We start from the raw sequence: 25,242 nt of genomic DNA on the forward strand, positions 1-25,242 counted from the left end.
GGTCGGTAGGATTGGGTTTTTTATGTGATGGAGGGGATATGTAGGAAAGTTCAATGTAACGAAAAAATTTAGACCCCTTTGATTCAAAGGAAATTCATAGGAATTTTAGAGGATTTCATTCCTATAGGAATTTTTCCTATATAGTCCTTTGAATCAAAGAAATGGATCTTATGGAATCCTATGAAATTCATATGGAATGCCTAATGCCATGCAAGTTTTGGAGGAATTCTAACATGAGGTACAACCTCATGAAAACTTTCCTTTGAGTCTTTATCTCTCCTCTAATTTTTGTGTTTTTCCTGCGATCCAATCAAACGACCATTCATATGTTTTTCCTGTGTTTTGCAATCTCTGTTTTACACTTACATTCCTATCAAAATCCTATCTTTTTTCTATTCCTATGTTTTCTCATTCATATGATTTAAAGGGGCTCTTAAAATTTAAAGAAAAAAAAAGTTAAAATCTAAACAGGTCTAAACCTTTGGACGGAGATCGTACATTGTACCAACTGTGAGGTGGTTCAGACGTTGAGAAGACAGAATGGGCCGTGTCACTGTGAGTCGACAGATTTGCAAGAAAGAAAGAAAAAAAAGGAGGATCTTGTCCACATCGGATGCAGGGCAGGATAGAGAAGAAGCCATAAAGAAAGTGCATCATCGGTCGCAATGGATAGGAGGATAGGATCGCAGCAATAGCAATACCGACAACGACTGACGAGTCGACGGGAAACGGTGACGCGGCGGCCTGAGACGCCCTCTACGCTGCGGCTCAACGTGTCACCTGATCAACACGCCACCTCGCTAACCGTACGGTCACTAAGCTTCCCCAATCTGGAACATATCCTCTCTCCAATCACGCCCATTTCCATTTCCAGCTGCTGCATCCACCTCACTGCCGTCGCCGCCGCCGCCGCCGCAGCAGCAGCAGCTAAGCTATGAGTCCAACCAGGTCGATCTAGTCGTACATAAGGGTGGCTAGAGATCAACCAATGGTGATGGTTGGCTGCTTGATCGCCATCTTGGCGCGTTCTTGCTGGCACCTCGCCGTCGCCGCCGTCAAGCTCCCGGCGCTGCTCTGCTGCGACGCCATGCTCTCCACCGTCGCCTTCCTCACCTTCCCGCTCCGCCTCCTCGCTGCCGTCGACAGAGAGCGCAAGGCAAAACTCGCACTGGTCTTCTTGGAGATTTTTAGTTGCTGCTTTTGTGGTTCCTGAATCCTTTCTTGATTTGTTTTAGCTGGATCGGCTGGTGGGGGAGATGCAGAGGCAGATGGAGAGGTTGGTGTGGGAGAACAGGGAGCTGGAGGAGAAACTGGGCATGGCGCTCAAGGAGAGCAGGGCCATGGAGGAGATTCTTGACGAGATGGAGGAGGAGCACGACGACGCCTTTGCCAGGATCACTCTCCTCGAGACCCAGGTAATAAATTTTAATAGTATTAGTGTTAAGCTGCTTAGAGTGAGTTCACAATGGCGGCGAACTGATGAGCATTGTGCGGCGCCATAGCTGAAGGCCCTCAAGCTGGAGAACATGCGGCTCATCGAGCACAGGGGGAAATCCATGTGGGACAAGAAGCCGCCGGCGACGGCGGTGCACGGCGGCGAGAGCTTACCGGCGTCCACGAGCCGCCCGTCGAACACGAGGAAGAGGAAGGACCGAGAAGACGAAGCAGAGGAAGCCGCCGCCGCTCAGGAGGAGGAGGGCGGCGGCGGCGTCGCGACGGAGGAGGATTCCGAGATGTCTGTGCAGATGCGGCGGGGCAAGGCGGTGGCGCGGCGGCGGAGCCTGGTCAGCGTGGGCATGGCGGCGGCGGTGGGGGCGGTGGTGTGGGCGGCGGACGCGCCGTGCCTGCCGCTGCTGGCGGGGCTGCTCGCCACGGTGGGCGTGTCCATGTGCAGCGTCGCGCGCTTCTTCCTCCTCCGCGAGGAGGCCGCCGCCGCGCTCCGGGGTGGCAGCGGCAGGCCGGCCTCCTCCTCCTCCGACGCCGTCGTTCTACTCAGCCTCAACTGGTTCCTCCTCGGCGTTCTCACCTCCCCCATGCTCCCCGGCGCCGCCCACGCCGTCTTCCCGCGCGCCGCCCGCCTCGTCGCCCCGGCCGTCGCCTGGTTCTCTGCCACTGCGCCACTCTCAAGCTAGCTATACCCCTTGTATTGTACACGTCTCCTGTTCCCGTATGCTACTACTAGTAGAATATACTGACTAAAATACACTTTGTATTTGTTTTTTTTTCTCCTACCAAGAGATGCCTGGTTAATCATACGGATTAACAAGCCCTTAGACTTGTCTCGTGTGATACTTTCGCAATGCACAAATCCCTCCGTTACGTAATATAACGCAATATAAGGCCCATAATATAAGGAATTTTGAAGCTTCTGTACAGATTAGTAGTTTCGTAGTAACAAATGTGTCACATCTCTCATATTATTACGGTACGGAGGGAGTATGATCGAGAACACCTGGCCAGCCAAAGATATGTATTGAATGAGACCATTAGGGGCGAAACTACGCGTGGATATCGTTTTGAGCAAGAATAATATGCACAAGATTTATTTATGAAGGGTTATCATACAACATCACCATGACACCATCACGTTCTGATTAGCAGCGATGACGCGTCTCGTATTGTAATGTACACTGATCGATCTAGTTTCTATGCTGGCCGGTGCCATTTCTCTTACATGTGTACAGAAATTAAAGTCATGAAAAATAATAACAATACATCTATGGTTCAGGTGTAGTGGAAACTGCAATATAGTTGTAGTCGACTGTATTCCTGTCCTTGTTGAATCGAGTCTCTCTCACTGCAACCAACTTGACCTTCCAACGCTGGAATAAACTTACCCTGCATTCCAGAAAAAAAAAATATCATGAGACACGGGGTAGAGTTATGCAAGACTTCATAAATTTAATCATGATATTAACAGAGCTAAAAAAAAAGGCTGACAAATCAATCAACAGACAACAGATATCGTTTGCAATGGAGGGGATAAAATTATTTGAAATATGCTCATCCTAAGAAGCAAAGATATGGGACTATGGGAGAACCACCATGGAATTACTGGCGAAACAAACAACACACTAATTCAAAAGTTACAACTGCATTTATGAATTTATTCTAACCGAAGGAAAACAAACTTCATTCTTTTCCCAAAAACAAATAGTGATTGCATTTGCAAAATTAATAGAACAGATAGCTCAATAATTTATGATGGAATAATTCCTTAAGACAAAGTAACAATGCCAACGCAAGTATATCTTCTGAATTCTGACCAAGGTCCATTCAACAGCTTAAATAGAAGAACAGTTCAAGAGTTGAACCCAATGATGCACTTATCGAAGTAAAGACGTGGTTCTTAAAACGCCAGTATATAAAGCATACCTTTCTGGTTCAACAGTCCTTTTGGCCAGCATGAGTGCCAAGAACACAGGCACCATTGCAGCAGCTAGATGCTTAAGAGTATGACCGCTAACAATTTGATGTGTCCATTTATATATAGGTTTATCTGCGGCCTCTTCTACCTTAGCAAGGAGGTAAAATCCTGGAATTGTTTTGAGAAATCAGAAAACAGAAAAATATGGTGAGGTGCTGATTGTGTATGAATTTCCAGAAAACCAATCAATTAACTTGGTCACTGCGAATCAATTTATGATATGTAGAAATAGATTAAAATGAAAACCATTTAAGTATCATCAACAGTTATTAGGTGCAGAGAAATGATCAATTGAATGATTCATAATATATAGGTGAACCACAAATACCACATTTTTCAACCTAAATGCTAATGAAGGTACATAGATCAAATACTATTGATCAAGAATAACACTAACCTGCTGCCCACAGCCAATAGCTCGAATGTGTATACATTGGTGGAATTACAATAGCCATCACAGGTATTGCAATGCATGGAACAAACTGAATTACTGCATATGGGCGAAGATCGTCAAAGAACCTACATAAGAGTTAAGGCAGCAAAATGGAAGGTGTGAAAGAAGTACAGAAAATATTTCTGAGGAAGGATGGTTAAACAATTGGAGAAGCTTGCCTCCAATACATGATGCTTAGTGCACCAGCAATAACAAGAGGTGCTAGGGACTTTGTTCCTGCCCTATCATCAACCCTCTCAATAATGAAAATGGCCATGACAGATGTGAAAGCAATTGTCATCTACATAGAACAAGCAAATATGCCATCCTTTAACATATTAAACATTGATAAAAGCAAGGGTGAAAATTATGAACTGATGACATGCTTTATGTCTCTGACAGGCAATTCTGAAGAAAACAAGCCAAATATACTAGAGCGTATCAGGCAAAAGATCCAAGTGGATTAGTTACCCTGTTTTGATTCAAGCAGATCACACCCAACAAAACAACACTATCTAAACAGGGCCATAGCATATTCAGATTATACTACACAAGGATCTGAGTTGAATTCTATCCCACCAAAAAAAATGTATGCATTGACATTCTGAGACAGCTTCAACATAATGGGGTGTGTACAAATCCTAGAGCAAGGCAATGTAAGTCTAGAAACAACTCACCGGCAATCTGTCCCAAACTAGTGTGGCATCATTCGGTTTGAGATGATAATAGGATGAACCAAAAGCAACAGCAGTCACACCAGCAAAGAACAGTGTCCAACTCCAGAGCTCCCCTTGCGAGCTGCCAGGAAGGGGAAGGTTAACAACAGAGTGCATCAAAATCTTAACTAGAATTAGAAGATGAACCAGTAATGGTCTAACTTTAGCCTGAAGTAGTTTTTGTAATGGCACAAGACGAGCCCAACGACACCCACAAAAAAGAAGGGGATGTTTGAAATCACATTCAGCGTATTGGGGATCCCTGCAAAACAAAAAAAAAAATCCACATGATTTTGCAAACTTAGTGCATCAAGTAGTGATTACAAGCATTGCAACCCTCTTATTGAACATATAAGCAAAATTTAAACTCTATTCGTTTGCGCCTCAAATTCCCCCTCAATTATACTATATTCATGTTTATTTTGGGTTCGTGAAATAAACAGGAAACTGGTATAGCCTGCAAAATCCTTCCTAACAAGTTAATCTTGCTGAACCCAGCGCAAACAAAGGGCAATCAATTTTTGTAGTGAATACAAAGGGGATCGATTTAGGCGATGCAAGCGACCTCGAATTCGCGATTTCGAGTCAACTCGTCACTCAACGTTGGCCATTGCGGCGTCAGGGACAAGCACTGGCACAATCGCTGCTCTCCTGCTCGCGGATCGTCCTGCCGGCGCCGGGTGGAGGCTACCCCGAGAGCTCAATAGCTCGGAGAGACGGGAGCTCAATACCGCGGACGGCGAGCTATGGCGGCCGCAAGGGAAGCCCTAGGTTTGCGGCGGGGAGGGAGGGTTGGTTTGTGGCATACCGAGGAAGAGGCGGCGCTGGTCGGCGAAGTCGTGGTACTCCTCGTTCTGCGGGATGGCCGGGGTGACGAGCATGAGCACGACGAAGATGGTGACCGCCGCCACCCACGCCACCCACTTCTTCCTCCTGCTCACATCCATCGCCGCCCGCTGCTGCCGCCGCCGCCGCCGCCGCTTCTCCTCGTCGCCTCCTCCCTGTCGCGATGGATCGGTGGTGGAATTGGAATTGGAATCGGGGCGAAGGCGTAAACCCGGCGTACGCTTTGTCATTGGGGTTGTTTGTTTTTGACTTTTTCCGAGTTGGGTGTTCGCTTCACGCCTTCACCCTGCTCGCCTTGACTCTTCATCGCAAACTCTTCTTCCTCCTTGAGTTCGAAGCGAGAAGACGAAGACGAAGCAATCCTCCTCCTCCTCCTCCTCCATGGCTACGTCTCGAGCTCAAGTGGTGACGTGTCCATGTCGTCCCTGCATGAGGTGCACGTGGCCATACACGTATATGGCTCTGCACAGTTGATCCAGCAGGTTTATTTTATTGATTTCTTTTTCGTTCATTAGCAGAGTTGATCAGATTTCGTTATCTGATCAAGTGCTCGAGTTCATTTCATGGGCTAGTGACCCTGGAAGATGATGGCATTGGGATAATCATGAGAGATCAGCGAGCAGGTTTCATTGCATTTGCAGTTCATGACAGTTTCAGATAAATTAAGCTCTCATGTCAGACAGTCAGCGGCTGAAGCTTTGTGAACGGTTAAACGGGTACTGAAGACTGCGAATCTGCAACTAGATAAACAAAGGAAGAACATGTGTAGCCTACTAATTTATGCCATTTTGTTGTGGCTCTTCGTGATATGATGGAGCTGACGCATCAGTTTCAGAAACTGTTGCGTCAAAAGAAAAGGTTTCAGACACTGGTGTATCTGCATTATTCTGTTGTGCTGACGCTCAATACTATTTCTCACTGGAATGTTATATACTTCTGGAATTTTGGTCTAGTTTTAATTTCCCTCTACAGAAGATATGATGCTTATTAGTATTAGCAGTATCTGTAAAAGTTTCAACTTAGAACAAAACGGGTCCTTCTGTCCTTCAACGGGGACGTCTCCGAAACTAATCATAAATCCTGATGACGGTAGTACTCAAAACTAGTAGTGCCTAATAACGAGAGTCGTAAATCAACAAGACTCCAAATGCAATTCATACATTGTCACTGGATATATTGGATTCAATGCCGATCCGGGTGTGAGAGCCCACAGAGGCATCGTGATCGATCATAATTCGTAATGAACTCTGATATTTAACCAAGATCATATGGACGCTGCAGATGCACCTCCTTGACGCAAATATCTCTCCCTCCCTCATCGATCGATCCATCGCCGGCGAAGAGCTACCTTAGCTATTAGTATCATCGATCATCTCCGGCGAGAAGACATGTCTTCCACGTTCAACGGCGACGAGTTCGCCCCGTTCTTGGGCTTCATCGGCGCCGCCCTCGCCCTCGTCTTCTCATGTAAGCATCCATCCACAAAAACACGAACACTAGCCAGCTCGATCAATCGATCTTAGCTGGCAATTAGCATTGCTAATTTTAGAGTTTTCTTAGGAGGGTAGTGGCTCTGTTCCTTTCCACTATTTAGAGTTGAGTTGAGCCGTCTTTTGTTTTTCTTACGCAGGAGTCACAGTAATCTTTTCTTTTGTTTTTCTTATTTTCTTTTGTTTTTCTTATGCCAAGAGTCACAGTAATCTTTTCTTTTAGTTTTTTCCTTTCTTGATATAAGTTGGTCTGGCTGATTGTGTCGTGTAACAAATACTTTTTATCTGATGTATTGATGTGCAATCTTTTTACACGTTAGAGAAAAAAAGATCGTAAAAAGCTCGATCAAACGATCGATCTGCAAGTTTCTGCATTACGAATTACGAATTGATGGATAAAATTTGGTTATAATTTTGCAGGCATGGGGGCGGCGTACGGGACGGCTCGGAGTGGCGTCGGGGTGGCGCACATGGGGGTGATGCGGCCGGAGCTGGTGATGAAGTCGATCGTGCCGGTGGTGATGGCCGGAGTGCTGGGGATCTACTGCCTCATCATCGCTGTCATCATCACCACCGGCATCAACCCGACGGCGATGCCGTACTACCACTTCGACGGCTCCGTCCACCTCGCCGCGGGGCTCGCCACGGGGCTCTGCGCCCTCGCCGCCGGCCTCGCCATCGGCGTCGTCGGCGACGCCGGCGTCAGGGCCAACGCGCAGCAGCCCAAGCTGTTCGTCGGCATGATCCTCATCCTCATCTTCGCCGAGGCGCTTGGCCTCTACGGCCTCATCGTCGGCATCATCCTCTCCTCCCGCGCCGGCCAGTCGCGCGCCCACTAATCCATTACATCGCATCTCTAATTTTATTTATTTTTACAGTATAAGTGCTGCTACCTCCGTTTCAGATTATAAAACTTTCTAGCATTACTCATATTTATATACGTATATCTTAATGAATTAAGACATATATATCTCTAGATTCATTAACATTTATATAAATGTGGACAATTCTAGAAAGTTGTATAACCTAAAACGGAGGAAGTATTAATTTTTTAACTATCGGTACAGAAACTACAGATACATTAATTAGTTGTATTGCAATGTACAACGCTCATATCGTGGATGCATGATCATATTGTACTCTGCAGTCTACAGTATTTTATTTACTTAGATTAATTATCCCAATCAACTCTACAAACCATTCTAGTTTTTGTGTTGTGATTATACGCAGCGACGATAGAACAGATAAACAAAGAGAAGCGAGTTAATATGAATTTTCTCGAATTAGTTTCTTATAAGAGAAGTGTAAATACCATTTGCAACGAGTTTCCACACATGCTGATCTTGGACATCTTGAATCAACACCACCTCTTCTACTAAATCCTAAATGGATCCAGGTATTCAACAAGAGCCAGGACCGAAAGCCCCTTGGATGTCAGCAACCCAACTACTATTTGTCAAAGCTTGTGCCACTCGGTGTAAAACATTCGACTATTCAAGCAACCATTAACCATATAACAGCCGGCAAACATGTTGAAAATACCAGGTAAACTGTCGATAAATTATCATCAACTTGTCACATTATACAAGCAAGCAAGCACCCAACATCGACTTTATTCTGTTAAGTTTCTCAATTATAACTATAGAATCTAGAAAGGCGCAGCCAATGCTCCAACTCTATCGCGGGGAATGAGGCGCAACTCTGAGCCATGCTTTAGAAACACATTGCCTGAACGAAAGAAAGCAGCTCACATCAGCGAGTAGAAAAGAGAATGTGTAAAACTTAAGTTTAAAAAATCCATGGTACTGCATATGCTTAAGATAGATCTTTCTTATGTTACTGAAACCTAATTTGAGAAATAAGATTACTGCACGACTGCATTTTAGGCTCATCCATAACCCAGCAAAAAGGACATGCATGTTTGGGTAAAGTATCTGCAATTGTGTTTGCTTTGTGCCACAGCCCATATCAAACTCAAGTAGTTCTTTTACAATTGCGCTGATACAACTGTAAAATTCTAGTTACTACAATGTCAGCACAAATCAAATGGACAATTCAAGTGCATCAATAAGCAATGTAATCTTCTACAATCTACTAAACTATGCTGGGAGCCTGGGACAGCGAAGCAGGTTGTTCTCTAAAACAAAATAATGTTTCAAATTTAAAGAATTGATAGCCTTATACATAGTAGTAGAAAACAGAATCCGGAAACTGTACCTGCACTTTGCTGTGGGTTGATGCCAACTCCATCTGCAAAAGAAGGGACACAACATTATTTTCAATATATGGCATTCAGAATCACTGCTTCACTATGAGAAAACCATAAGGCTTAAGGATCAGCCATCCATCACTCAGGTCAATAATATGTTATGAGGATGGCTAGCCTAATAAGTTCGAGGATAATCCATCAATCACTGTAGTATAACACAGCATAAATGTATCGTCTAAATTACAACTTGCAAAGTAAATGCAACCAACAAGAGAAATCTATTAGGACAATGAGAAAATTACAAGCTGCAACATTGCCATTGGCAGCCGTCCATACATCACTAATGGTGCAAGCCTTCCACACAAATCATCAAGTCACTCTTGGAACCCCCAAATCAGATTGACACGGCACCAATAAATCAGTACACCTTTTTACTAGAGATGCAATCCTTGACATTGAAGTTCAACATGGCATACTGTATGTTTAAATCAAATATCATGTAGTAATGAATATTGAATGCAGGTTTGAACGAACCTAAATTTCGAACTGAATTCCACACCAATTTTCCCTTCCAATCACTAGACCATATACTTAGCAGACTCGATTCATGAGAAGCAGCACAGAAAAGCTATGAATTATCATTGCGCGACGCATCAAATCACCAGGCAACAGAACATAACATCGAGACATAGATCCTCTTCCCAATCGCGGTAGCGGAAACAAAAATTATGGTTCGGCGAAACGAGAGAAAACTCATGACAGAGGCCGCAGCACGGAACGGAGGGGGAACACGCGAACACGGACTCACCGTTGGTGATGATGGCGCTGGTCTGGGGCGGGACCTTGAACTCCTCGGCGGCGAACTTGAGTACCGCGGTGAACGGCGCCGCCTCGGGCACGCTAAACCTGCAGGAGACAGGGCAAACCAACCCCACAGATCAGAACAAGCAGAGACGGCCACCGCAAACACCCCTATCAATCGAGAGCGAGAGAGAGATCTGATCTGAGATCGCGGGGGTGCTGCTACTCACACTTTGAAGGGGAGCTTGGGGTCGGAGGTGAGGATGATCTTGAACGACACCTTCCCGCCTCCGGCCGCCCCCGCGCCGCCGCCGCCCGCCGCCGCCATGGGTAGGGGTTGCGTTGGTGGTGTTGGGATCGACGCGCCGCGTGTGGTTTCGCTCGCTTCGACGAGACGAGATGCGCGGTTCGAATGAGTCGCAGCCCTTCTTTTTTCTTCTTTGGGAAAAGAGGATTCGCGAGTTTGCGTTGCGTGTTTTCTCCGGGCCGCTTTTTACGAGCCAGCAACTGTGTGCCGTGCCGTCTGGATTTTTTTCCCTTCTTATTATTATTTTTATATTACTTATATTTTTTCCTAAAATTTTTTATCATGTAGTATGGTTATCTGCATGTCTACTCCTATGAGATATTTTTGGCTGTGTATCAGGATTTCACAGCAGTTGTTTGCCTTGTTTGAACTAGCACAATTGTGAACAATCAGGATGCAGGGTCAGGATGGTTGGGCTCTGATATTCAGGTTCCAAAAACACGTCTCCCATCAGCAACAAACTGACATGTTTTCACATCCATTAACATTGTTCATTGATTCCATTCCGAAAGATAGCAACAACAAGGTTACACCCCCAAAATTACTGCAGCTATCAAAAAAGGCACCTTTGGCTTGAAGAACACCAGGCACCTATGCTGCAGTGCAAGGCGCAAAAGAACAAAGAAACTTGGACAAAACTTCTGATGAATAATACATCAAGAAAAAGGCTAACAGATGAATCTGATTGCCTCTAGAGAAAAAGAACTCCTGTCCTGCAAAGCTCATTTGCTAGACTGGCTTAAGATCATCCCACAGTCACAATGATCAAGCGGTTGGAATCTCCCCTTCCTCCAAATCATCCCACAGCTTAAGTGGCGACGTTATCCCTGCCAATTCATCTTCATCCATCATTTCAAGATCAAAGTTGAGGAAATCATCAGGATTTATGTCCCCAAACAAATCTGAATAAGCATTTCCGATTTCTTGCTCAAAGCCCAAGTTGGGAACCTCTGAAAATAACCCCAGATTTTTCTCGGTGTCCAGTGGGTAAACTTTCATGCAAGACTTCCTTTTCAGAGCTTCAGGAGTTGAATTTGGCGTCAGCCTGCTTTGTTGATTATGTTCAACCTGAGGACAACTGAAGCCATCAGATGCTAGAATACTGATGGAAGACGGCACTAAAGAATCTGTGTTGCTATCTATCTTAGATACGGTTGTACCTTCCACAGGTGTAAGATTACCAGGATGTGAAGCTGCCTGGTTCTTACATTCTATGCCCTGCCTCTCCGAGATCACCCCAGCATCCCCACTTTCCTCCATGTCCATCGGATAGACTTTCATGCAATTTTTAGTCTTGGAAGCCCCAGATGTTGTATTTGGTGCCATCTTGCTTCGTTCAGTTAGTGCTTTTTGTTGACCATCTAATCCAAGACTGCGTATATATGACAGCACAGAAGAATCTCTCTTGGTGTCTACCTTAGATCCACTTGTATCCTTCGCTGAAGCTAGGTTAGAGGCATGTGAAGCTCCACATTCCTTGAGGTCTATAACTTGTGTTTCTGGTGCCAATTCTCCTTCTTCTATTTCTTCCTCATGAAACTCAGTGCCTTCTAGATCTGGGCTATCGGTCGAGCTGCCAGGGGGCTTCTCACTTGCAGGAAGCTTGTTGACAAACTTTTCTACTTCGAAATCACAACTGTCTGATGGAAGAAAGACATTAATAGTTGGGTACTCGACAACTTTAATGCTCCTCAGTTGTGGACCCAATGGTTCTTCTATGTTGAGTTGGCGATATGGTGAAGTTGATTCCTGCAGCAAGTTATAAGAAGCTCTTTAAAGAAACAGAGGACATATCAATAACTACAACGGATGCAAGGTAAATTGGCTGCAGTACTATACCTTGGCAGACTTTTGAATGAACAGTTTGAGATCACGCAAATCTGTATTGCGATATGGTGTGAGCTGATTTTTCCAAGGTCCAGGACTCAGATGTTTTTCCAATGATGATAGCAAGCTGGTATGCTCATCTATGCTGCGAAAGAGGGCATAAAATCAGCACAGAAAAGAGTGTGTGTGGTGCACACAGCTTCTGGTGTCGTGATTCATTTACATGAAGGTCACAGAGGTAACTCTTGCAAAATGTAATAACTTTGACAACTTTCTACTCTGCTTCCAGTTCTTTGTAGAACCAATTAAGCACATTAAAAAATATGTGCTAACAAGAAGTGTGATAACATTGTATATATACTATAATAAAAGTTGAAAAAAAATGCAGAAACCATTTCAGAAATTCTAACAGTTAATGTACATGTGGTGTCATAATGTCATCTTGAATCAGTTCCAAACACATACTATTGGAACAGGAAAAAACAGGCGTAAATGGTCCGTAATCTGTACTGATTGATAATCACAAACTTACTTGTGGTCAGTCAGGACAACATCTGTTGAATTAAATTTCCATTCAAGCGTCCAGTATATGCAATCCTTTCTGCAAAACGATATTCATATGCAAATCAGCATTATATGGTACGTACAAGGTAGGAAAGGAAAATATGGAGCTTGACACTGCCAACACAGTTCACTGGGATTAATTTAGGACAGAATGGCTCAGAAAGGTGAAACGTATTGAAAAATTCCTTGCAACAGATAAAGATCCCGACCCAATACAGCATTAACTAATGAATCCATTTGGCCAAAAGCGTTCAGGATGGTTTCATCTTAGCAAATATACATTTCGTTAACAGAGTACAAGCACAAATCATTGTACTGATGTGAACGAGGAGACCAAATACATTTGTCCAGCACAAATCATTTTTCTTTCAATAAAAAAATTCAAACGCCTCCAGTGTTACTTATATATAAATTTAAGAGCATTTGCAAAAATCCATCTGATGGCATCATATGTCAGTATGAAATAAGGAAATAGTAAGAAATGATACCTGTGGTTGTGCCTTGAACGGTTCTGCTCCCTCCTGGCCATGCCCCTGGGAAGGAACTGGAGCCAGATACCACGCCGCTGCGCCGCCTTGCGGAGGTAAAAGAGCCACTTCGGAAGCTGCGCACCGCCGAATCCACCGTAGTTGCGGCCGAAGGCGCCGATGAGGCGATGCGCGGACTCCGCCACCTGCTTCGTCTCCTCCAGAAAGCTGTAATCTTAAACACGAGACAAAACGAACGAACATTACATTGTTGGTCTTGGCCAATCGTTGAGCGAAAATCCATCAAAAAGAGGAGAGAAGGGGATTGAACAAGTAAGAGTTACTACCGGAGAGGAGCTGGTGGTCGTCGAAGTTGGCGAGCGGGACGGGGTCGGTGCGGGGGCGCTTGCCGGTGCAGGCGCTGCGGCGCTTGTGGGATTGGACGCAGGGGAGGCTGCAGGTGAGGCGGGAGCAGCCCGGGCACCGGTACTTCCATGGCTGCTCGCCGCACTCCTCGCACGGGCTCCCCTTCTTGCTCTCCCCTCCCCCGCCGCCGCCGCCGGCATCCGGAGCGGGTGGCTTCCCTCCTTGATCCTCCTCCATCTCTCGCTCGCTCAAGTCGAGAGGGGGTTTGCGGCGCCGCGATTTCTAGGGTTTATGGATGGATTAATATGAGGGGTTTTGCTGCGGGCGGCGCCGGCGACCGTTGCCTTATTAAGGCGAGCGGGTGGCGGAGTGCGGCGAACGGCGCGACGCGGCGGGGAAAGCAGAGGGGAGTATTTCGTGGATTTTTTTACTTGCCAATTTGATCTGGAATCTCGCGTCACATCGGATTTTCGCAAAAACTTTTAAATTCAATTTTCTAATATTTCATTTACTTGTTCAGTCGTTTAAGACCACATGAGTAAATTGTCAAAAACTCCCATCCCTCTTTATTCGGCTTCGGCTGTGCAAAAAACCAAGACTTGCACTTAACACAGGTCGAGGTCGGACAAGCACTGGATCGAGTTTCACGAGGAACCAAAACAAATCATCCAGTAATTCTACACAGCACAACTGTGATAATCATCAGGCATGAAAATGAGATGAATTTTTGATTAAATGGCAGCTTGCTCATAACATTCTAAAAGATTCTCGGTCAAACCAACAGATTCATTTCGAGAGTGATATCTAACAGAACAAAAGGCATAACACAGCCATGTCTAGAACAACCTCAGCTACAATTTCATAAACAAAAATTCTCATTGTTCCCACAATTCAAAGACCAACAGTGAAGACGACCCCCGCGCATTGCATCTCATAAGCCATTGGGCAAAACAATATGCTCCGTCCCGATCAAGCTTTACTCCATGGAAGATGCGCCACCACCGAATGCGCCACCACCGCCACGGCCAAAGCCAGGTCTGCTACCCTGAACATCCAAGATTTACAAGGGGTATCAAGTTAGTCTACAAGCAGCTACTTTTATGAATATCACTGCTGTCAACACAAGGGTTCCTGAACATGCTATATGTTTACATGTCCTAACATAAAATCTATTAACACAGCCTAAGATGGATACTCAACCTATACAAGCAAGGACACAACAGTTTGAACAAATACAAGGATGGAAACATGACGTGCTAAAGTTCAAGGCAAACAGAAGATAATGCATGGTCTAAACCCATTCAAATGTTCCAAATTATTAAGCCAATAAATTATCTATGAGCAGTCTGGATGAACCTAGTAATGGCATATAGGCATGCAGATGGTCATTAGAGCTCTTACCCTAAAAGATGGCTGGAACTCAGCTGGAGCACCACCCTTCTCGCCACCAAAATCACCTGGAGCACCACGTGGGCCACCCCTGTAACCATCCCTGTCACCAAACCTGGGCCTGTCACCCTCGAAGCGAGGTGGGCCTCTGCCACACGAACAGAAAAGGATAATATCAGTGTCTCCACTAGAGTTTTCAGGCAATACATTCATAAACAAAAGCAGCCAGATTATATCATTTGAGTGCATGTTAGGAAGATTAGATACGGTATGTGTAAAAAATTGAAATCCCAACCAAAAGAACAGGTCTCTGTTCAGTTCGAGGAGAAGACTTGCAACACAGTTAAATGATTTCAACTAATTACATCAATGAATCTAAATTTGTTGCCACAAATCAGCCCCACTCAACAATTCAGAGTCAATAACATTTTTTATCAACAAACTAATAAATGACTATTGCAAGGTTCCTATAAACTAATCTGATGTCCATTCAACAATTTTTACATGGTCGCTACACAATTTGCATATTTGAAAACAGGACCACCACCTAAAGAATATCCATCACAGCAATAGCATCCAATTTCCGTATTCGCATATGCAGATGATAAACCCAAAAGGAATAAATGCTCACCTGGGGCGGTCACCAGGAGGGCCAGAGCCGAATGGGCGAGACGGGGGCTTGGCAGACTTCTTGAGGGTGTTAGGCACAACCTCAGATGGCAGGTTGAGGTAGCTGCGGAGGTGCTCAATGCCATCATTGGTCAGGTACCAGTAGTAGTGCTGCCACGAGAAGGTCTCCCTCACATACTCCTTTGACTTGAAGCTCTGCATGAGCTTAATCACCTCCAAGTTGGGCACATCAACCTTTGGGTGCTTGGCCAGGTTGTAGTCCTTCTTGGCATACAAGACTCCCTCTGCATATAGTTGAATTAAATTAGCACTTCAACTCATAACAAATAAAGGTACCATCATTCAGGCCTTCAGCAAATACATGACCAATCAAATAAAACATGTTTCAACATAATATTTGGAGTAAATCTGGGAGCAATGTAACTGAATTCGTCAAACCTATAAACCTCAGACAGCCATAGTGAATGAACAATTGCAGACAATGCAATCAAAATCTGCCCTATTGGAATCAAGCGAATGCAACAACCTAAACCCTACTGCAACACCACATCAAGTCGAAGCTTGCAATCACGATCAGCACATACACAATGTACAGAGTCGGCGTATAGAGGAGAAGAAAGGGGGAGAATCTCACCATGGAAGAGGTACTTGCAGATCTCGCGGCGGTTCTTCTTGGAGATGATCTGCGACACAAAAAAAAAAACAAAGCGCGGCATCGCGTCAGACAACGGAACGGGTAGAGCATAGCGGAGCAAACGAATGTGGCTCGGTTTCGGAGGTCGCTACTCACCATGGTGGCGGAGAGCTCGAACCGGAGGAGGGCGGCGGCGCCGGCGGCTTCGGGGCCTTGGGGAACGAGAGGCGAAGCAGCGAGGCGGGGAGAAAAACCCTAGCTTTGTGATGGGTTGATATATAGAGGCCACCACATGGGCCTCCATTGTGGGCTCTGTTTCGCCTTCCATGTGTTGTGGGCCTCAATTGACTACACGGGCCTCTTTTTTTTTTCTTTTCCTTTTTTTCTCTTTCTGCAAAAGTTTCTCCTTTCTGAAAAAGATTTCAGTCGCCTAGGTAGATTTTCCAATGAAACACTCTGCAGCTAATCAGAATATTTTCCATTTTACGAAGTGAGCACAGCTCCACTAGTTAGTTTCTTGTAGTAGAATCCGCCCACCTCGATCAAGTTCTAAACTTGGTACATGTGCTCAATATTTACAGCTTTCTTTTAGTGGTAGCCGACGTATACGTCGATAATGAAACATCCGTGCTGACTTCGTCAAATCTTAAGATTTGCTAGTACAGTTTTTAGAGATGCTAATAGAGGTAAGATATGCGTGTGTATATTTATAGGGACGACCGTGCGCGTGTTGTGAACGTATGTTTGTCATATGTTTTTTTTTAAGAAAAAACCAATTTGCAAAGTTCTGTGGTACATTTTGATAACGGACTAGTCTCTCTTGGTTGAGTACGCATGTGATCCGATGTCCTTTTTTTCAAAAAAAAAAGAGAAAAACTCATATATGATGTCAAGATAATTGAAAACTGCTGAAACTCAAAGGCCCCAGCGTACGGAGCCCATATTGTTTCATTATTTTCCAAGGAGCAGGAACCCTTCATTTTCTTACGCATTTATAGTAGAGATAGAGATCTTTATAGGGTACGCAGTCCAACTAAATTTGTGAGTGAATAATGATAAAGTTCACTCTGACAAAAACAGTGGGGAAAAGGAAAATTTGAGGCGGTGCAAGCCCAGCAATTAACATATACATAGCGTGACGCAATCCAGTGTTTAAATTTGCTTTTTTTAAGACCTTATCTTAAGATGTCGACAATAGTCGCAGCAGAACAGTTTAAAAAGAGGCTAATTTGAGTTGGTTGGGATGCTAATACTTTAATTTTACACATGATTTAGCCGGCCGGGCCCTCTCTTTCCGGCGGCTTTGATATCTAAACATGAATCTCACTGTCAAGAAAGTTGCAATTTGCCAACCTCCCAGAGACTCAGAGTAACAGGTAAGCTGAATTTGCTGGGGTGCTATCTCTAATCGTGGGAAGAAAAGGTGAGGCCGGTGACGAAAAGGATGGAATAATGGCTGGGGAAAAAAAGCATTACTATCAAGTTGGTTAAAAAGAAGGTACATAGATGGTGACTACACAGCTATAGCCAAGCCAAAGACTGGTTAATTAGTCAATAAGTGGCTGCTTAATTGCTCGGGGATATCTGATCTTTGATTAATCCTGGAATCTGACTCTCAGCGTGACCTTTTTTTTTTACTCAGTGGATGCATAGTGCCATGTGTGATATATACTCACTAGATAGAATAGCACAGTGTTCTTCTGTCGCAAGCGAAGTTACTTAGAAATTGTCCTGAAAGCTCTGTGACCGAACCAATGTCTTTGGATCTTTTATTCTGTGGTGTTTCAGGAAAAGAAAATTAAGCTAGAAAGAGGATTGCTCACTTCCACCACATACGTGCCGCTTTCACAGGGGAGACGACATGGATAAAAATCATCAGTGACAACACAAGGATGAACTGAAGAGACTGAACTATAGAGACAGAGAACGTGACTAAATCAATAAATAGCAAAGCTAGTGAAAAGTCCAAAAAAAAAAAACGCCCGTAGTTTCTACATGTATGAAAAGGAACTGCTACGAGAGTGGAAGTGTGGTGTCCTACTTCCACCCTTATTAAGGTGCCTCGATTCATCATTAAGGGCATATTCTTTGGTAGCTTAATTAAACCCGCTTGCTTGTTTCCGCGCAAGTTGCAGTGTCACTCACTGATCGATCATCTCACTGTACAGTGCCGAACAACGATGGCTATAAATGAGGACACCGGCTGGCGCAAGTTCTCCACAAGCCACCTCGATCGATCTCCATTGAAATCAAGGCACCTTAATAATTTCTAGTACCATATTAAGCTAAGAAAAGTAGTGTTAAATATATGGCTTCTCGCAGAAGTGCAGCTAGTCCGGCCATGGCAGCAGCAGCAGCAGCGGTGGTGGCTGTGTGCTTGCTGGTGTGCAGTGCTCCGGCGGCGGCGGCGGCGAAGAAGCCGTCGTACCCGCCGGTGGCGAAGGGGCTATCGTTCGATCACTACAAGAAGAGTTGCCCGCAGGCGGAGGCCATCGTGTTCAACTTCCTGCACGACGCCATCGCCAGGGACGTCGGCCTCGCCGCGGCGCTCATCCGCCTCCACTTCCACGACTGCTTCGTCCAGGTAACAACCGCGTAGAGCTAGCTACCTAGCATGGCATATACTACATCTTCAAGTGCGTGAATGGCATGGCGATCGATCTGCAGGGCTGCGACGGGTCGATCCTTCTGACCAAGACGCCCGGCGGCCCGGACAGCGAGCAGGAGGCCGTCCCCAACCTGACGCTGCGCCCGGCGGCGTTCAAGGCCGTCAACGACATCCGGGCTCTGCTCGACAAGGCCTGCGGCCGCGTCGTTTCCTGCTCCGACATCGTCACCCTCGCCGCCCGTGACTCCGTCAAACTGGTATCATATTAATCCATTTTTAAAATTTAAAATAATTATTACTACTCAATTAATCATGCACTAATAATACACCTGGTTTTATGTATCATTTCAATTTTCTCTATCCCTTTCATCTCAAACTCAGCCTAACTTTGCAAGCTAGCAGTATCTTCAGTGGTGAATCCACTGTTGGGGCTGGTTGGTGTGCCAGTCCCACCTCTAGCCACTGCCACTAATTAGCTGTTTATTAGCCTAAGTGAGTAATCAGTGTAAATTGACCGGACACTATTTGCCTCACTGCTTATCGCGATCAGTGCCAAAGTTGCAAATATGAACGTACTCCGAGTAGACCATACCAATTTCTTTATATATTTTTTTAACGTTAACATAGACGTAAATTAAATTGGAGAAAGCAATATGTTTTCTTTTCGTCCTATGCGTATTTAAGGTTCATCCGAAAATACTAAGTTTTTTTTTGAGAGATAAATACTAGGTTGATATATCTAGTTTATTTTACTCATATCTAGTGTTTTTTATCACTTGCACCACCTCAATTTATATTCCGGATTGACCACTGAGTATCTTTGGTGTACGTCTTACGGTTGAGTAGAGACCAAGGATGTAAATAATTTCCCTTGTCAGAAAAAAGAAGTGCTTACAGTATCTAAATACTACAGTTTCATGAGCAGAGGAAAGGAAATTAAGTGGAGTAGGAATGTAGGATGTAGTGTGGGCGTTGCACCATGCACGTACTGTTCGTCCATCCACCTGTTTCTCCAATTTTAATTTCTAGCTAGTATATCTCGATCTGGCAGCGGGCAAGAGACTATGTTACTTTCGTTTGCCAGTGCTAAATTAATCAGCGGAAAGGACCAACAACACCTTACAGTGCAATAATTCATCCCTTAAAAATTCTCTTAATCAAATAGTTTAAATTATGCAGGCATCGATAAAAGAAAAGGAAAAGAAAGAGCTATGCAGAGTTCTGCATGTTAAAAAAGACAACTCCTTTTAAGCTAGCCTTCTTTATACTACCTGTCTACCTCAGATAACGTGCTAATAGTAAACGATGTCATGTATTAAAAATTTTACATGAATTAAACTAAATCATGTAAAAGAGCTCGCATATAGGAAGGTAAAGGCAGAATAATTTTGTAAATTTTGTGTTTTTTTTCACTTTTTGACACGAAATTATTTGAATTTTTAACACATTTTAACTGAATTTGAATAAATTTTAATCCAAATTCACAAAATTTTAAGAATATGAAAAAAAATAATTCGGGGATATATAGTATTATAGTTACTTGTCGGGATCCGAAATTGCAAGTACTTGGCTCCGTCACGATCAGTACTTATGTCAAAATTATTGGAGTGCGCTGAATGCTATAGCCTGCGAGAAATGGCACAATATGAAGAGATAGAGATGAGGAAACAGGAAATCGTGTTGCTGTCTCCCCAACGTGTGGATCATGGCCAATGCCCAAAAGTATCAGACCATCGACATCTTAAATAATTAGGACGATTAGTACGTTTAACCGATATTAAGACCATTTGCTGAATAAGAGCGTACCATAATTGATTAATTGATCATCAATTAGTCACTACACCATCTGGTTTCATAATTCTTGACGTTTTAGACAATTTTTGGTTCCTAAAATATGTCATTAACTTTATTTTTCTATTATAATATATACAATAAATAAATACATGTTTACTTTTCTTATAGTATTTTGAAAGATAAATCTATATATATTGTTTTAGTTATTTTAAACTAAATAGTTTTAAATTATTAATAATCAAAGTTACGAAAAGTTTGATCTCGAACCTTGTCCAAACCATCAAGAATTATAAAATCGGAGGAAGTATTAATCAATCCGTTCACATGAATATAGACATTTTTTAAAGTTTTAGCATATGAGATTGAAGTGAAATTATTTTGATGGCACTAAAAATTTTACTGGTTTGAAAATTAAAAGATCACGCTTAAGGTGATTGATTTGGGAAAATAATACTTAATGGATTAATGTTTATATTTATGAATATATTTAAACGCTAGAGCCTAAAAGCTATATCTATGTTTTCTATAAAATTAAAGCCTACTATGTCTAAACCTCAACATACAACCACGCCACATCATCACTCACTAACAATAAATACATATTTAATCTCATGTACGCATACAACATGATCTATAATTTATTTAATTCAACAAATCAAAATGCAATCATATCCAATCATCACCCCTCATATTATTTGTACAATATTTTAACAAATATATATATATATATATATATATATATATATATATCGCTTTTACAATATTTAACATATACTTATCAATATGTTTCACATTAAAGCATGGGTATCATTTGACCGTTAAACCCTAATGTTTCACTATTTTTTTTTCTTTTTACTTCTAACTCGATTGTTGAAAAAATGTATTAAAAATAGCTTAGTAATTTCCGTAGCTGAGGAGTACCTGATAAGTACTACCTCCATTTTCTAATAGATGGCACCATTGACCTTTTCTCACATGTTTGATCATTCGTCTAATTCAAAAAATTTACATAATTATAATTGATTTTGTTATGAGTTATTTTATCACTCATAGTACTTTAAGTGTGATTTATATCTTATATATTTGTATAAAATTTTTTATGCAATATGGTTGGATTTGATGCAGGCCGGCGGGCCCGAGTACAAGGTGCCGCTCGGCCGCCGTGATGGCTTCACCTCCGCGACGACGAAACAGGTCGGGGACGCGCTCCCACCGCCGTTCTCCCATGTCCCCGAGCTCATCGCTGCCCTGGCCAAGCTCAACCTCGACGCCACCGACCTCATCGCGCTCTCCGGCGCCCACACCGTCGGCATCGCCCACTGCACCTCCTTCGACGACCGCCTCTTCCCGCAGGTGGACGCCACCATGGACAAGTGGTTCGCCGGCCACCTCAAGCTCTCCTGCCCCGTCAAGAACACCGCCAACACCACCGTCAACGACATCCGGACGCCCAACGTCTTCGACAACAAGTACTACGTCGACCTGCAAAACCGCCAGGGCCTCTTCACCTCCGACCAGGACCTCTTCGTCAACGCCACCACCAGGCCGCTCGTCGCCGAGTTCGCCGTCGACCAGTCGGCGTTCTTCCACCAGTTCGTCTTCTCCGTCGTCAAGATGGGCCAGATCCAGGTACTCACCGGCTCGCAGGGACAGATCCGGGCAAACTGTTCCGTTCGCAACCCCGGCGCCGCCGCCGCCGACGAGGAGCTCCCGTGGTCCGCCGCCGTGGAGACCGTCGTCGAGGCGGCCGAGAGCATCGTGCTCTAGACACACAATTGTGCGCGCCATGGACGCGTACGTCAGTACGTGTACCGTACGTTGAATGTGGAAAGAGACGACGACGACTGTGGATATATGTTGGTTACTGCCATGTCGAATAAATGCATGACGTCATGACAACCTCCTTTATGATCAATATATATGGATGTGGATTTTCATCTCTGCAGGAAACATTTTTATTGTTTGCATGTCATCTAAATAGTTATTAAAAATTTAAAAATATATATATAATAACATAGATTATTATGAAATATATCACTCCATAAACATGCAAGACCGAATTCAACTTCTATAAATTGCAACAAAAAGAACAAATTAAATTGAACATAGTTATATATATTCGCAGCTATATTTGTTATTTTTATTACATTATAGAAGTTGAATTTAAACTTAAATGTTTACGGAGTGATATATATTTCATATTAATCTATATTGCCAAATTTTTTTATGATTATTTTAGGTGGAATGCACGAATCGAGGAGATATCCCCTTGAGTGATAAAACCACTTTCCCAATGTATATTGCAGATCACTTCTTTTAATTAATTTAAGCCAAATTTAAGATTTAATTAATTAGGTTGGAGTGGAGGCAGAAGTCACGCACCTGTAGACACACATGACACATGCGTTGAGTATTAAGGCGTACAATATTTGTCGGCAACGATAATAGATTAATAATTAATTCATAAGATACCTGCATAAATAGACGTATGTACGTATATACCAGAAAGAGAGAGAAACAACCTAGTGTCTGAAACTCTAAAGACATACGTTTGCTGCATACATGACAAAAACATCCCGATGATTACTTGATCCTGATTAGGCAATGATCAACACCAATCAGTGATCGATCCTCGATCATCAGCAGATAGCAAGCACATGTCGATTGTTGCTGGCAGCAAGCAAGCTATATATAGTTTGTCACCCTCCAGGTCACAGATTACTTCAACTGAAGAAGTATCCGAATTAACACCAATATATCAAACAAAATAAAGTAAAGTACAGTACTTTCCGTTTCAGATTATAAGACATTGTAATTTTGATCAAAGTCAAACTGTTTTAAATTTGACTAAATTTATAAACAATAATATTTATAATACTAAATTAGTTTCATCAAATCAATAATTTAATATATTTTTATAATAAATTTGTCTTAGATTGAAAATGCTACTATTTTTTCTATAAACTTAATCAAAGTTAAAGCAGTTTAACTTTAACTAAAATTAAAATGTTTTATAACGGAGGTAGTAATCAATAATTAATCAGATCGCCGGCGTCTTGTCTGCGGATGGATCATACAGTATAATGGAATGACGGATGGTTCCTGTAGATGGAATGACGGATGAGGCTTGTGCAACAGCGGCATGCCAAGACGCACAAGACGAAGCCGCCATGGTAGCCCGAGCTGTGGAGGGGAAACTATTTTTTGATCTTTCGAGGGAAGGGGATATCTTCTCGTTATTTGCATGTCACTTAAATAATCAGACGACGTCCAAATTAAGGATCATATATACATATCTATCAGTCCAATGGATCATCTACGAGAAGTCGTTGTTCATCAGGAGCAGGAGGGTTGCCGTGGAGGGTATACAGCACGGCTTTTGTGCCGCAGCCGGATGCCATGAGGAAGAGGAAGATGGCGAGGGCGAGGAGGAAGACGGCAAGGGCTCCATGGTGGGAGCGGTAGTACTTCACCATCAGGACGCCGACGCCGATCGTCGTGACGGCTAGGCAGGCCAAGAGGGCCGCCTGACCGTAGTCGCTGTCGATCCCGACGTCCCGCTCCGCCATGGCGGTGAAGTAGTAATCGTCGTCGCCGTCGCCGTCGCCGCCATGACCATCGTAGTTAGGGTTCTCTAGATCGCCCATTAATTATTGTTCTTCGATAATTAATTCCGATATATGCCCTCTCGCTGCTAACTTACTAGCTAGTAATATAGGTATACTATTTGATTGGTATTTGTTTGTGCGGATTAATTGCAACTAGGTTCGAATTAGGGCTCGGATTATCTCGTTCGATTCGGTCACGCATGCATTCTCTAATTAAAACAGTCACGGATCGATCGGGTACCATATATGCTTAACCATATACCAAATTAAATAAAGGAGAAATATAATTTCTAGCAACAATTAATAATCAATCAAATAAGTAAAATACCATATACCTCTGTTTTTAAACAGATGAAATCGTCGACTTTGGGAATACGTTTGACCATTTTCATCTAATTCAAAAGAAGATGGTTTTTCATCCCTAGATATACCCTTTTAATTGCACAAAAAAAGTTGATATACATTAATAAGAGATATTGACTTAAAAAATATAAAATGAAACTACAAATTGTAACAAGGTACTTTTATAACAGATATATCGCATAAAAAATATAGAAGTTAAATTTGACTTATTTGTAACAACAAAAAAAATAAATTAAACTAAAATTTGTTAAAACATACATCTAGAACTATTTGTTCTTTTGGTTATAACTTAGTAGAAGTTTTCGCAAACGCGTAAAAGGATTATACGTCAATATATATATTAGAAGGAATTTTTTTAGGAATTAGAAGGAACTTATATAAGTCAAATTTTACTTATATAATGTTCGTGGAATGGTATATCACATATTAATAATGGATTATCTACTACAGGAAGCCTGTAATATTGTTTGAAGGGAGGGTTTCCCATGGATGGCAAATTGCACGACGAGGAAGCAACAGACGAATGCCAAGAAAAAGAAGAAAAAGAAGCTGAGCACGAGGAGTAAGGCTGTGTGTGAGGAGAGGAGATAGAGGAGATTGGAAAGATACGCAAAACGAGGTGAGCCATTAGCATATGATTAATTGACTATTAAGTATTTTAAACTTTAAAAATGGATTAATATGATTTTTTAAAGCAACTTTCCTATAGAATTTTTTTGCAAAAAACACACCGTTTAGTAGTTCGGAAAGCGTGCGCGTGGAA

At 43.1% G+C, this 25,242-nt stretch overlaps 7 protein-coding genes across 8 annotated transcripts; 3 read left to right on the forward strand and 4 right to left on the reverse strand.

The window, feature by feature from the left end:
- Positions 1-817: 817 nt before the first annotated feature.
- LOC127759842 (uncharacterized) lies at positions 818-2,357 on the forward strand. Of its 2 annotated transcripts, XM_052284062.1 has the most exons (4): positions 818-1,156; positions 1,236-1,415; positions 1,503-1,910; positions 1,964-2,357. In XM_052284062.1, the coding sequence occupies exons 1-4, from the start codon at positions 989-991 to the stop codon at positions 2,180-2,182; spliced, it is 975 nt and encodes a 324-aa protein (XP_052140022.1). In that variant the 5' UTR covers positions 818-988; the 3' UTR covers positions 2,183-2,357. The 2 variants fall into 2 exon arrangements, with proteins under 2 accessions (XP_052140022.1, XP_052140020.1); XM_052284060.1 differs by having other exon boundaries at positions 820-1,156; positions 1,503-2,357.
- Positions 2,358-2,511: 154 nt separating this feature from the next.
- On the reverse strand, positions 2,512-5,667 carry LOC127759841 (uncharacterized). The gene is made up of 7 exons (XM_052284059.1): positions 5,385-5,667; positions 4,739-4,838; positions 4,538-4,658; positions 4,040-4,161; positions 3,825-3,946; positions 3,376-3,535; positions 2,512-2,838 (listed from the first exon to the last, which is right to left on the reverse strand). The coding sequence occupies exons 1-7, from the start codon at positions 5,650-5,652 to the stop codon at positions 2,718-2,720; spliced, it is 1,014 nt and encodes a 337-aa protein (XP_052140019.1). The 5' UTR covers positions 5,653-5,667; the 3' UTR covers positions 2,512-2,717.
- A 1,065-nt stretch (positions 5,668-6,732) lies between these two features.
- Positions 6,733-8,110, forward strand: LOC127752714 (V-type proton ATPase 16 kDa proteolipid subunit-like). Its single transcript, XM_052278113.1, has 2 exons — positions 6,733-6,889; positions 7,333-8,110. The coding sequence occupies exons 1-2, from the start codon at positions 6,811-6,813 to the stop codon at positions 7,749-7,751; spliced, it is 498 nt and encodes a 165-aa protein (XP_052134073.1). The 5' UTR covers positions 6,733-6,810; the 3' UTR covers positions 7,752-8,110.
- A 332-nt stretch (positions 8,111-8,442) lies between these two features.
- LOC127752722 (ubiquitin-fold modifier 1) lies at positions 8,443-10,370 on the reverse strand. Its single transcript, XM_052278125.1, has 4 exons — positions 10,153-10,370; positions 9,930-10,027; positions 9,130-9,162; positions 8,443-8,640 (listed from the first exon to the last, which is right to left on the reverse strand). The coding sequence occupies exons 1-4, from the start codon at positions 10,248-10,250 to the stop codon at positions 8,561-8,563; spliced, it is 309 nt and encodes a 102-aa protein (XP_052134085.1). The 5' UTR covers positions 10,251-10,370; the 3' UTR covers positions 8,443-8,560.
- An 80-nt stretch (positions 10,371-10,450) lies between these two features.
- On the reverse strand, positions 10,451-13,855 carry LOC127752703 (putative box C/D snoRNA protein SPCC613.07). Its single transcript, XM_052278104.1, has 5 exons — positions 13,435-13,855; positions 13,109-13,322; positions 12,589-12,657; positions 12,069-12,201; positions 10,451-11,978 (listed from the first exon to the last, which is right to left on the reverse strand). The coding sequence occupies exons 1-5, from the start codon at positions 13,688-13,690 to the stop codon at positions 10,995-10,997; spliced, it is 1,656 nt and encodes a 551-aa protein (XP_052134064.1). The 5' UTR covers positions 13,691-13,855; the 3' UTR covers positions 10,451-10,994.
- A 289-nt stretch (positions 13,856-14,144) lies between these two features.
- LOC127762650 (40S ribosomal protein S10-1-like) lies at positions 14,145-16,358 on the reverse strand. Its single transcript, XM_052287126.1, has 5 exons — positions 16,263-16,358; positions 16,107-16,155; positions 15,474-15,756; positions 14,855-14,990; positions 14,145-14,498 (listed from the first exon to the last, which is right to left on the reverse strand). The coding sequence occupies exons 1-5, from the start codon at positions 16,263-16,265 to the stop codon at positions 14,430-14,432; spliced, it is 540 nt and encodes a 179-aa protein (XP_052143086.1). The 5' UTR covers positions 16,266-16,358; the 3' UTR covers positions 14,145-14,429.
- Positions 16,359-18,317: 1,959 nt separating this feature from the next.
- On the forward strand, positions 18,318-22,458 carry LOC127760869 (cationic peroxidase SPC4-like). The gene is made up of 3 exons (XM_052285193.1): positions 18,318-18,690; positions 18,774-18,971; positions 21,634-22,458. The coding sequence occupies exons 1-3, from the start codon at positions 18,415-18,417 to the stop codon at positions 22,273-22,275; spliced, it is 1,116 nt and encodes a 371-aa protein (XP_052141153.1). The 5' UTR covers positions 18,318-18,414; the 3' UTR covers positions 22,276-22,458.
- The last annotated feature ends 2,784 nt before the right edge of the window (positions 22,459-25,242 follow it).

Source organism: Oryza glaberrima, chromosome 1 (assembly GCF_000147395.1).
Source record: "Oryza glaberrima chromosome 1, OglaRS2, whole genome shotgun sequence".
NCBI lineage: Eukaryota > Viridiplantae > Streptophyta > Magnoliopsida > Poales > Poaceae > Oryza > Oryza glaberrima.